This window comes from Perkinsus marinus (assembly GCF_000006405.1).
Source record: "Perkinsus marinus ATCC 50983 genomic scaffold scf_1104296955874, whole genome shotgun sequence".
Classification (NCBI taxonomy): Eukaryota; Perkinsozoa; order Perkinsida; family Perkinsidae; genus Perkinsus; species Perkinsus marinus.
The window spans coordinates 920,624-931,266 of NW_003207677.1; the positions used below are offsets into that span (position 1 = coordinate 920,624).

The window sequence follows — 10,643 nt, forward strand, 5'->3', positions numbered from 1 at the left end:
CGATAGTAAACCCACAGCCGACTTCACTGATCGTCCCCTTGCCCTCGACACAACGTTGGACCAAAGGGTAGACAACGAAGTAATTCTGGAATAGAACTATAGCAGAGGGGGATCTTCATAAGACTAACCTGGTCAGGTCTTCTACTCGACGTTGTGTACCATCCTCTGGGGAGAACATCGGCATATAAGAGAGAATCACAACTACCACAAGGGAGGGCCGACAAGATCACCAAGCACTATATATCATTATCCTAATCGTCAGCGACCTATACAGCTCACACTTTACATACTAATAAAATATGCGGTGAATGGATCACACGAGTGTCTAGGCGATGCTTTCATCATAAACTATGAACACGTACATACGTAGTAGACGAGGAGCAAACGGTAACTCGACAAAGAGTGTATGGTATTGGGAGAATTACTGCATGGGAGTCGTCACGCCTGGTCCGTTACGTCGGTTGCCCACCCAGCCTTAACGTAATTGTAGAAGTCGGAGCGGCTCAAATTGTAACTGACCATTACAATGAGGGAACTCTACTGAGGAGAAGAGGCGAAACCACAAGCATGAATGCGGAAGAGCACTCCTCCTAGTAGAAGCCTCTTCGAGACGCTTACTCCCTGTCCCTATCGTAGAAATTCACCTCGCCGGTGAGCAAAGACCGATGGTGAATTTCTCGGTTGGGCCGAATTGCTATCTCGGGGACAGGTGGAGGTGGCTGTAGATCAGAAGTCAGATCTAAAACCCTGCTATACCGTGACTCCCTCGTGAATCCAATCATGTACCTGATGACCAGAATCGATCGCGGTGAGGAGGAGGAGCACTAGTGGAACTTACTCTTCTAAGAGGTCTGAGTACTTATAGACAAACTTCCGTTCAGCCGGGGAAAGGCGTCGACCGGCGATGGTATCACCTGCCGCCTTCACCCCAGACGACCCATCCTCTCCACCATCAGTAACCTGAAGACAACAACAACAAAAACGAATCAAACGATGACCACTTTGATACATGAATACGTCTATATTCATACCCTGTACGAGCATAGTAGTGGCCATTACTACTCCCTCACTGTTCGAGATAGTGATGGCTGGATAACCTCACCGAAATTCAATTCTTCTCGTGTTTTCGACGGTAGTAGTCGCTACGATACATGATAATTCTACGTCATAACGCACATATACTCTACTACTTCACAATAGTAATGCTACAATAATGCAACCTATCAACATCATCTTCCGTTTCGATGGATTTATCAATTGAGACATAAGGCACAGAGTCGATAGTACTGGTCGAGGCCCTATGAGGTCAGCCAACACATAGGCCGAGCCAGCTTGCCATCGAAGACACATGAGCACATCTAGTCGATATTGGAGGTAGGCCAAAACGCCTGAGGGCAATGAGGATATGAGTTGGCCAGAAGGAGGGCGTACATTGTCGATTCCGAAGAATGGCGTCCAAGTAGACGACAGGGCTCAAGGATGCTCTCTTATTCGTCTTGTTGCTACCACCAAAATCATCATCGTCATTGGCAGGCAGTCGGCTGGCCACGTGTTGTGCAAGCAGAAGCCTCTGGAACAGGTCACCTGAATGAGAGCGAATACAGGGGTCCATGATTCGGGTTAGGGTACCCATTTCCTTCACAACCGAGCGAATCTTCTGGGCATCGTAATTAGGCAACCACTCGGACTCTCTGGCGCTTCGTACCAGACTGACAGCGTTGGCAGTGAGGCCACCGAGAGACGAGGACGATGGAGCTTGCTGAGGTGGGCTCATGGGGTGATGACCAATAACAACATTGCAAAAGGAATATTGAAGATGGGATGAATGGGTTCATTCCGGACCTACTTTGAATCTTTGATCGATATTCGAATCTTGCTCACACTGCATAAATTTCATACCTGTTGTTGAAGCCACGGCCCCCGACGGAATGAATCATCGTCTACTGCTTAGATTCAATTCAGTTCATGAGCATCACTCCCATCGACCTGCCCGTCCAAGACGAACACTGACTGCGGAGGGACTTGCGTGCTGCTATCGTCTCAGTTGTTCGGAGAATTTCGTGGCGCGCGACATTTTTCAGAGTTCATGATCTCGAGAGACTCCAAAATTTGTCTCACAGATTCAGGATGGAGGCCAATTTTTCAAAGTTGATTTTTCTACTTTGTACAATGGCGACTACGAACAGCAGTAGTAGCGGCTCTCACGTAAACGCGTCGAGCCAGACGATACGGCGTATTCAAAGGGAAATCCTAGAGATTCAGCGCAACCCCAGCAGCAATTGGACTGCCTCTCCCAGTAATAACCATATTTCGCTAAGGCTTGCCTTTGACCATCGACTCTGCAGCTGCCGATAGCATCTTCGAGTGGCACTATACGTTCAAGGGACCGCCGGGGACTGAGTTCGAAGGTGGACGCTATCATGGCCGAATCGTTTTGCCCAGCAATTACCCGTTCGGACCGCCGGTCATCATGGTAAGCTGCTCGAATGCACCGGTGCATGAGTATCTTCGTTCAGTTATTAACCCCGAATGGTCGTTTTGAAGTTAATAAGAAAATATGTTTGTCGATCTCAAGTTATCATCCCGAGTTGTGGCAGCCGGCCTGGGGCATTCGAACCATTATGGAAGCTCTCAGGAGCTTTATGCCCACTCCTGGTGAATCTCCACTCTCTCACCGATTTTGAATCCTACATCTGCGCTCCATTCAGGTGAAGGAGCCATCGGCGCGTTGGATTGGCCGGCAGAGACTCGTCGACAGTTGGCCGAGGAAAGCCGAGCGTGGACGTGTAAAATGTGCGAGGTAGTAGCGGTTGTCGATGGGTTGGAAGTCGGCGTTTATATATCCTTCCTAGGCGTCCAATGAGGACCTCTTGCCGGGAGGCGACGACGATAAAGAGGATCTTCCCCAACAGGACAGTGATGATACTGAGGATGTGCCCAAACCTATGGCTTTCGTAGCCCTCAATAATGAGGAAGAGTTGCCAAGTGAGAAGCGCTGTTTTTACACTGCAGGATGAGGGTCAAGGTTGTTGCCTATAGGTAGCCCAAAGAAGGCAATCGACGATACACCCGAGACACCCACTCCCACTGGAAAGCAAACAGATTCTCCTGGCGGCAATGCAGATGAACAGAGCAGTGCGGCGGCGTTAGCCAGGCGTCCACCTAGGAAGATGTCGATGCTCATGCAGGTGGGGTCTTGCTCTGTTACAAGTGCCTTTCAGGGCTACTGAGGTATTTGTCGTATTCAGTTGCTGCAATTGCCAAGGAATTCGGAGGAATCTGGGTTGTTCCTGATCAACCTTGGAGTAATGCTGGTCCGCTGCGAGAATTGTCCCTAATGATTCCTCTGCTCAGATATTAGCCGTCATAGGTTTCGCAATAGCCCTCATCGTCGACTGCTTCAGACATCCCCCAGAAGCGTTCATCGGCCCTAGTGGTCAATAGGGAATGCTCCTTGCCCAAGATGGACTCGCAGCCATCAGAGAACTGACCCCAGTTCTAATCCCAGGGAGGGTATTTTATTCATGTACTATAGCATAGACCATTATCAGCTTTTGTGGAAGAGTAGATTCGCTTACTGTGGTGTGTTCTTCTACTCGCAGCCTCTTGTGTTCGACACTTCCACCGTCTATTACCGGTAACTGTCTGGTAGTTGACGATGACGTGTCTTATACGTTTTTATCCACACTAGTGAGATCACCGATAGGAGGATATCCGTGTTGAGTTCAGCAAAGGGGGATGAGGTTCTCTGCAGCATTTTTGGGGTCCTGTCATTGTTAACCGATTTTTCTCCTTCAAATGACTGCGGGTGCTGCCTCCAACAAATCAGGCGTGGCGTCCGAAGCTCAGAGATGCAAGTTGATCCATGCGGAGTATAATGCTTGCATGGCTAAGTGTAATGGTAACCCTTCGAGATGCAGTAAGCAGGAGCAGGCCTTAAGGCAGTGCGGAGAGAGGTGACATACAGTGGCGGTAGAGTGACGTTGGACTAATACTCGTGTTAGTCTCGGCATCAACTATTGCATCCAGGAAGGCATCGATCTCATGCAGTGTGCCAAGTCCCCTACCCAAGATGGCTGTGCTAAGCAGTTCATCAAAATGAGGTATCACTCCCGTCACTGTCATAAACGAGGGGCTCTGTTGAATTCAGAGAGTGCAATCGTCCTAGCGGAGCGGAGCTGACTGTTTCCCAAGCCGGAGGCTATGCTATCGGCGGTACCGATTCTGCCAAATCTCGCTATTTGAGAGGCGCGGAGAAGCTGTTGGGTGGTGTGCCACCTCAGAGGACTGCGGTAATCGCCTCATAATCCTCGGGTATCCTATCGAGAGACTTCGATGTTGTTAGGCACAGCTTTCGGCGGCCTGCGAGGCTTATGCCGAGGCCAATGGTATCGGCGAACAGAAGAATACTCGGTTCTAAGGTTAGGGTATCACTCTCATATCTATGCCAAATATAGGACGGTCCAGGCTGTGGTTGATATTGATATACGTTTCTAGCGTGTTGGACATTGTGGTCATGTGTTATGAGTGATCACTGGGTGGTGGTTGGATTTGATCCCTCATGGGGGAGGCTGAGATGTTCATATTCGGAGGAGTTAAGGTTAGATTTGAATATGCGAGTAAACGAGTGGGCGGAACTGCATTACCCGAGAATCGAACTCGAGCCTATGGATAGGCAGAATTGCGTTACGGACTGTTATGGCTCACTTTTACGGTTACGCTTCAAGCCTCGCAGCCTTGGAGTAAGACGGACGGAATTTGCAAGAAGGACGAGTGGTAAATGCGAAACCAAATGTTATTCTTTCAGCGGTTCGGTTGAATCCGAGCCACCAGAAACGAGTTTAAGAACTATGTGCGCTGTGGTGGAGTGCATTACAGCGAATGTTTCCGTTACAATTTCCAAAAAGGCAGTTCAGCATCAAGCGTAAGCCGTAAGGCATTTTCGTAATCGTAGACTACTTACGTTACGCACACCGTAACGTAAACCGTAAGAAAACGTTACACTGCCCATCTATAGCGCAGATGCCCCCGCGGAAGGGTTGTATTCTACCACTAGGAGAAGACATGGGGAACACTCGAGTCATAAGGTTGAATCCTGGCATGAGGCGTGGAGCCATGCGCCCCTCATGCTCATTATGATTCCTTCACTATGAACTCTTATTAATCGCCGTGAGTTACAGGTCATAACCATGCTAGCTTCACCTTTGAGGTACGCCAATTGTCCCTACTGATTCATTTTGCCAGAGAACCCTCCCATAGACTATTCTACGACCGAACGCTATCCGTATGGCTTTTCCCTTCATCGTCAATCCTTCTAATGTTTCCACGATCTTGCGGCGCAGGGCTCTATTCTCACATCCAAGTTCACTGTCTTAACAACCGTTCTATCACCGACTTGGACGGTACATGCGGATGTGATAAATTCCGATCCTCATTCCAACACTCAGAGTGAATATGACTGCTGTTACACTTTCAACTGGCCTCTCGGGAATTCTACTTTTCTTTCAATTGAATATGCGCAACACAACTCCACGCTTCATTGTAGTGGCATCGAAGGCGCCCTCCGTGAGGATAGGCAAGTAATCCACTTAGGAACATCAATGCTGAATTGCTCATGAATAGAGTCTTAAAGACCGATGTTGACCAGGGATGAGGCTGGCAACTTGTCATGTACAAGAATCACCTCATACCGCGCAGCTATCCGTCACTTTGAGACCGCGTTTGATCTCAGCTACTGGCACTCCGACCATCTGCACCACATCAGTCTCAGTCGCACATGTGTCCATCCTTCTCAATTCACCATCGAAGGGTTTCTGAGAAGCGTCACTACCCATCTACTCGTAACAATACCCACAGTATACATTTCGAAGTTTCCCGGAACGCGATATGAGATGAACTTTTCCTACTATCACTGATCGTTCTACTAGTTAGTATATTATACTACTAATAATCTACTAGTACTATCGAATACTAACTACACTGTGGAAAATCCGTATAGAAGTAGTTAACCTGCTCACGATGGCAATGACAATTCAACACCCCCCTTAAGTCTTCGTGCCAAGTGGGCATGCATAGGTAATACCTCTGAGGCATCAACTGGGGCTGATTTCCTCAGGATCCGTCTCCTTCTCATTAAGATGAAGAATCTCAGCGCCAACACACCGAGGAGCTGAGAGACATCATGCGAGGATAAGCTGAAATTCGTGCGGTAATGGCGAAAGTCTGCAGCCCACGAGAACGAAGCGCTACGGCGTGATTATTCTTATCGGACACGACAAATTCCGTGGAGGCCCCGAGTGAGCCAAGTTGGCTCCATTTGAAGGTCAATTTATGGCCTCACGAATGAAAACATTGTCCACTTATACGATTCGAATATATGTTACCATTGTGAGCGTCACGCATCTCCACTCCTTACCAAATAGACAGCAATCTCTATGAGGAAGCATGAGAGGCCAACTGTATAGATAACTCCACTGTTGTTCACAATATTGGCTGCATCCTCCCATTGGCTAGGGAGCATCCCGCTACAAACGTACCTTAACAGAGCATATCCAATCATCACTTTCGGACTCCGATATTCGACCATATCGACCATCGTCTCACGATTTCAGAAACGCCACAGGTGACAAACATTCGAAAGTTATCCTCTTCTCTCTCACATACAGAAAAAACACCCAAAGGGGGTCCTCGGTGAATCCGTAGTTCTCCACTACGCCAGGACATTCTGATTGGAGCAGCTCGTCCAGATTCGAGAGCTGCTATAACGGTGACCCGACCGACCGTTAACAGTAAAACACCGCATAGTCCATTCCCGACGACCTACTTGGGATGGCTCATTGCATCAATGACTTTGCCAGCTGTATCAAGGGTGCAGGAAGATATCACCCGATTGGCCAGAGAGATGTGCGAGAACATCTGAAGGAGAGTTGGCGGTGCGATAGATAGGGTATCGATTCGGCCTCTACCTGTACTATAGTCACTATTCGGAGGCCAATGATGGTCCATGCTACAGTTCCGTAAGCTAAGACCATCGATGGTGAGGCGAATACCAATCCGTAGTAAGGCAGCAGGGGTAAAAAGGGACTCGATAATGATAGAAAGTTTGACCTGAAAAATGATGTGTGCCCGTGGGATCGAACTGGTGCCCTTTCACTCACAAATCGGTCGAAGGGATCGACAATATAATCGACATTGTGATGAAAGTGAGATTTATCAATGGTGGGAAATATGTGAGGAAGATGAACCCTCTGACACGACGAGCGTAACTCCTCTCTACCATATCGATACCAATCCTGAGAGATAATCATACCAGCAACTCCCAGTTGATTAATAAGGGCTTCTACTACACTTCAACGAACTGCGAGGAGGAATAGCATTCGCTGTCATTCGACTTGAGACTAGGCTTCTCAGGCATTAGAAAAGAAACGATTGAAGACAGGACTATAAACGACTACGGAATCTGCCAAGGGAACTTAGTGTGTTTAGGGACAAACGACGCAAATAGGAGATGATTCAGAAATAAACTGCATCATCCGAGAATCGAACTCGGGTCACAACGATGGCAACGTTGTATTCTACCACTAGACCAATGATGCAACTGATAAATAAGACGATATCACCCCCGTGTCTACTCGAAGTGCCTATTCACTCTCTCTACATAACGTTGCGCAATTCAAGTATGGCCGAACTTCATTCAGAAATAGTGAACAATCTTACCACAACAACCTTATCAGGGATGGAAGGGAAAACAAGTCCTCGGAGAGCTCAAGAATGAACAAACCGGCAGGGGAAGCTTCTCTCGGATGAATGTTAGCGTCGCCCTAATGCCAGGAGGGCTGTTGGGGATTTTCCTCCAAGTAAACTGATAACTATCTACAATAGAAAGTGGAAGAGCAGCAGCATACGGGTATCAGTTTCGTGAATGGTTATTATCATTGATCAAAAGAGCCGTTCTAGAGCTACAATTGATAAGGGAGACGCCGTCATCAGCGGACAACCACACGAGTGTTACCATCTCGAAATCTCAAGGCTTCTTGTCGTTTCTCACACTGCGAGACCGTTACCCAAAAGACCGCTGGGCAACCCTATTAAAAGGTGTCGAAGGAGGGGGACTCCCTTCCCGCGCTTTTAAATCGACATCACTGCAAGAGGTCGATCGTTTCATCGACCTTCATGGAATCTCTCGCTACCGTGCCTTCTGCCACAGCTCTATCAGTTGGGCGCATATGACCCTGAGGCAGCGTATGCTTAGCATACCTTCCTCGCAAAATTCATTATCTTGGCGATTTATAGACCGAAGCTATAATATCCACGAGTTAATCTAAGACCATCCAAGACCGACTCTACCAATCGAAAACAACAAATATCATCTCACCGCAATACTCTCATATTATGCTAGGTCTAATCAATTTTTTGCGAGCGATAAAATTATCTACTGTTGAAACGCTTGAGCATGCTCACATACTGCTAGGTTCGAATCGGACTCCTGAAACCGTTGAAGGGGGAGATGAGAGTGCAAGGTCCTTTATCGTAGAACTACTGATGATGGTTGGAGATACTGAAAATGAACGCCACTCTGTATCACTCACCTCGACTGGGAGACATGCCCCCTCGCATGATGATAAACACAACATATCAGTTGACATAGACCTCGAGAGACCTCATATCACCACCAAACCGGCGACAACAACAACGGCGATCTTAGACTTAACCAACATTGGTACAAAATATGAGGAGGCTATGCATCGACAGCACATGCTCAGCTGTAGTATGAGATAGAGAAGGACTATGTGGTCAATGCATAATCATCACTAACATAGGCCAGCCATTCTAAGTATTTTCAAAAACACCCGAGAACCGTCATCGTCCGAGCTACACTTGAATATTCTCCTCTTTATTCTTCGGACTCGACACAGGTACACCAACAGCAACCTTATCCGTATCATCAGCCTCAGTGCCTCTAGCAACATACCCGCTAGTGATAACCTGAACATTAGTTTCAAATGTGCGACTATCATACCACTCATTCCTCATATTACCGTAGCATTCACGCCTCCCATCGGACCAGTGGTGGAAATCCTGAGGCCATTCCTCAACTTCGAATACCACATTAGAGCCAATGCCAACAACATCTGAAAATTAAACGTTCGAACCTCATACCACTCCTTCCCTAATTACCAGATGCAATACCACCACCGGTATGAAAAACGACAGGTACATCACGAAAGTCAAGCCTTGATTATTCGCCCAGTGTTGGAACGTCGAATAGTCCAAAACCGAATAGAATGAACATGCGTATCTTTAAGATCAGCAACTGCATCCTCGCACACTACTTAACCCCTTACGTTGGATTCGCAACGGCCGGGACCACCCTGAGCCCAGAGACTTCACACTCCTCTATAAACGTCTCGCACCGCTTCACATAGTCCAACACCTGAACAACATTAGAATTAGCCATGAAGCTGCTGCACAAAAGGGACAAAAGCCGCCAACAGTTACCTGCCAAACTGAGAGGATCTGACACACTGCCAACGCACCGTTGAGAACAGCGTAAAGACCCATAAACGAACGACTGTTATTAGCGTAAGAATAATACAGAGCTGTGGGGGAGACAACCGTGATGGCCAACAGAACATAATACCTGAAAAAACGACATACGAAAATCGTAAAATGCTTCGCTCCGCCGCCTTTGCACTTGCTACTCACCATATGTAGACAGGTACCGATACGAACCACACTGCGATGGCGAAGGCGATGCAAAAAATTATCGGTACGAGGGACAGGTAGAATGTGAGCCTTACTCTGAAGGCCAAACGGTCATCTGCAAGATGTATTCCAAGCCTGGCAAGACATATGAGGATGATATCTCCATCGTAACGATGAGAGCTTACACCCTTTTAGGCTTGTATGCAACTCCTTGTACCGTAGGGAAGGATGATGGAGTAGCAGCAGTGACAGGGTTGATCTGGGGACTGTTAGTTGTTTGCATTTATCAGAGTTACTAACTGTCAGAAGAAATAATACCACAAGGCGAGCGCTGTTCAAACAGCTGCCATAACACAACGATACAGGGAGACAGATCACACAATACCGCGTATTCTTGGCTCACGCGTGCTACAACACAGCATAATAATCTCGAAAACCATCACCAACAATGACTGAATGTTGCATGGCTCCTATGCAACCTCCAAGGCAGCTCACTTACCCTCACGTTCTGCCTCGTACCCAATACGCGACAGGTTCATGAACAACGCGTCGATAAGAGATGATCCTCACCCACATGGGGACATCGTCGTGACGCCGCTAACCAGATGTTGCCGGTGACCTCTCAAAGCGAATTCTATCCTCGAACCTTCCTGCTCCCCATCCCCCACAAAGTTGATTGCTCGAAATCCCGCGGACTCGTAGTATCGCCGATAAAATGAATTCAGCATCTTTGGGCATCCAGAGTCAAGCCAATTTATAACGAGAATAATTACTCTCTCAGTAATACTTGCGACTATCTATCGGAAGACCCCAGATCAAATCCCCCATGAGTCACATTGAACAATGCTTAAATTCACTTCACTTGTGTGGATCATTTCCATCAACTAGTTTGCCTTCTATCCACTTACTCACATCCCTGTCCTAAACCCTCCTTTTCC

At 47.6% G+C, this 10,643-nt stretch overlaps 4 protein-coding genes and 1 non-coding gene across 5 annotated transcripts; 2 read left to right on the forward strand and 3 right to left on the reverse strand.

Annotated features, from left to right (window-relative positions):
• Positions 1-834: 834 nt before the first annotated feature.
• Positions 835-1,774, reverse strand: Pmar_PMAR020675 (hypothetical protein; the record flags this gene model as incomplete). Its single annotated transcript, XM_002775647.1, has 4 exons — positions 835-960; positions 1,288-1,388; positions 1,432-1,584; positions 1,630-1,774. The coding sequence occupies 4 exons, from the start codon at positions 1,772-1,774 to the stop codon at positions 835-837; spliced, it is 525 nt and encodes a 174-aa protein (XP_002775693.1).
• A 395-nt stretch (positions 1,775-2,169) lies between these two features.
• Pmar_PMAR020676 (ubiquitin-conjugating enzyme E2 J1, putative) lies at positions 2,170-3,444 on the forward strand (the record flags this gene model as incomplete). The annotated part of the gene is made up of 7 exons (XM_002775648.1): positions 2,170-2,296; positions 2,346-2,473; positions 2,517-2,655; positions 2,709-2,800; positions 2,853-2,985; positions 3,040-3,188; positions 3,355-3,444. 7 exons carry the CDS (start codon positions 2,170-2,172, stop codon positions 3,442-3,444), a joined length of 858 nt encoding a protein of 285 aa, XP_002775694.1.
• A 354-nt stretch (positions 3,445-3,798) lies between these two features.
• Positions 3,799-4,420, forward strand: Pmar_PMAR020677 (conserved hypothetical protein; the record flags this gene model as incomplete). The annotated part of the gene is made up of 4 exons (XM_002775649.1): positions 3,799-3,956; positions 4,005-4,103; positions 4,151-4,292; positions 4,346-4,420. 4 exons carry the CDS (start codon positions 3,799-3,801, stop codon positions 4,418-4,420), a joined length of 474 nt encoding a protein of 157 aa, XP_002775695.1.
• Positions 4,421-7,524: 3,104 nt separating this feature from the next.
• Positions 7,525-7,595, reverse strand: Pmar_PMAR020678. Its single transcript has one exon. It is a non-coding gene; the product is annotated as a tRNA-Gly (tRNA).
• A 1,050-nt stretch (positions 7,596-8,645) lies between these two features.
• Pmar_PMAR020679 (hypothetical protein) lies at positions 8,646-9,988 on the reverse strand (the record flags this gene model as incomplete). Its single annotated transcript, XM_002775650.1, has 7 exons — positions 8,646-8,985; positions 9,039-9,131; positions 9,178-9,298; positions 9,345-9,433; positions 9,499-9,640; positions 9,706-9,840; positions 9,891-9,988. 7 exons carry the CDS (start codon positions 9,986-9,988, stop codon positions 8,872-8,874), a joined length of 792 nt encoding a protein of 263 aa, XP_002775696.1. The 3' UTR covers positions 8,646-8,871.
• Positions 9,989-10,643: the final 655 nt, after the last annotated feature.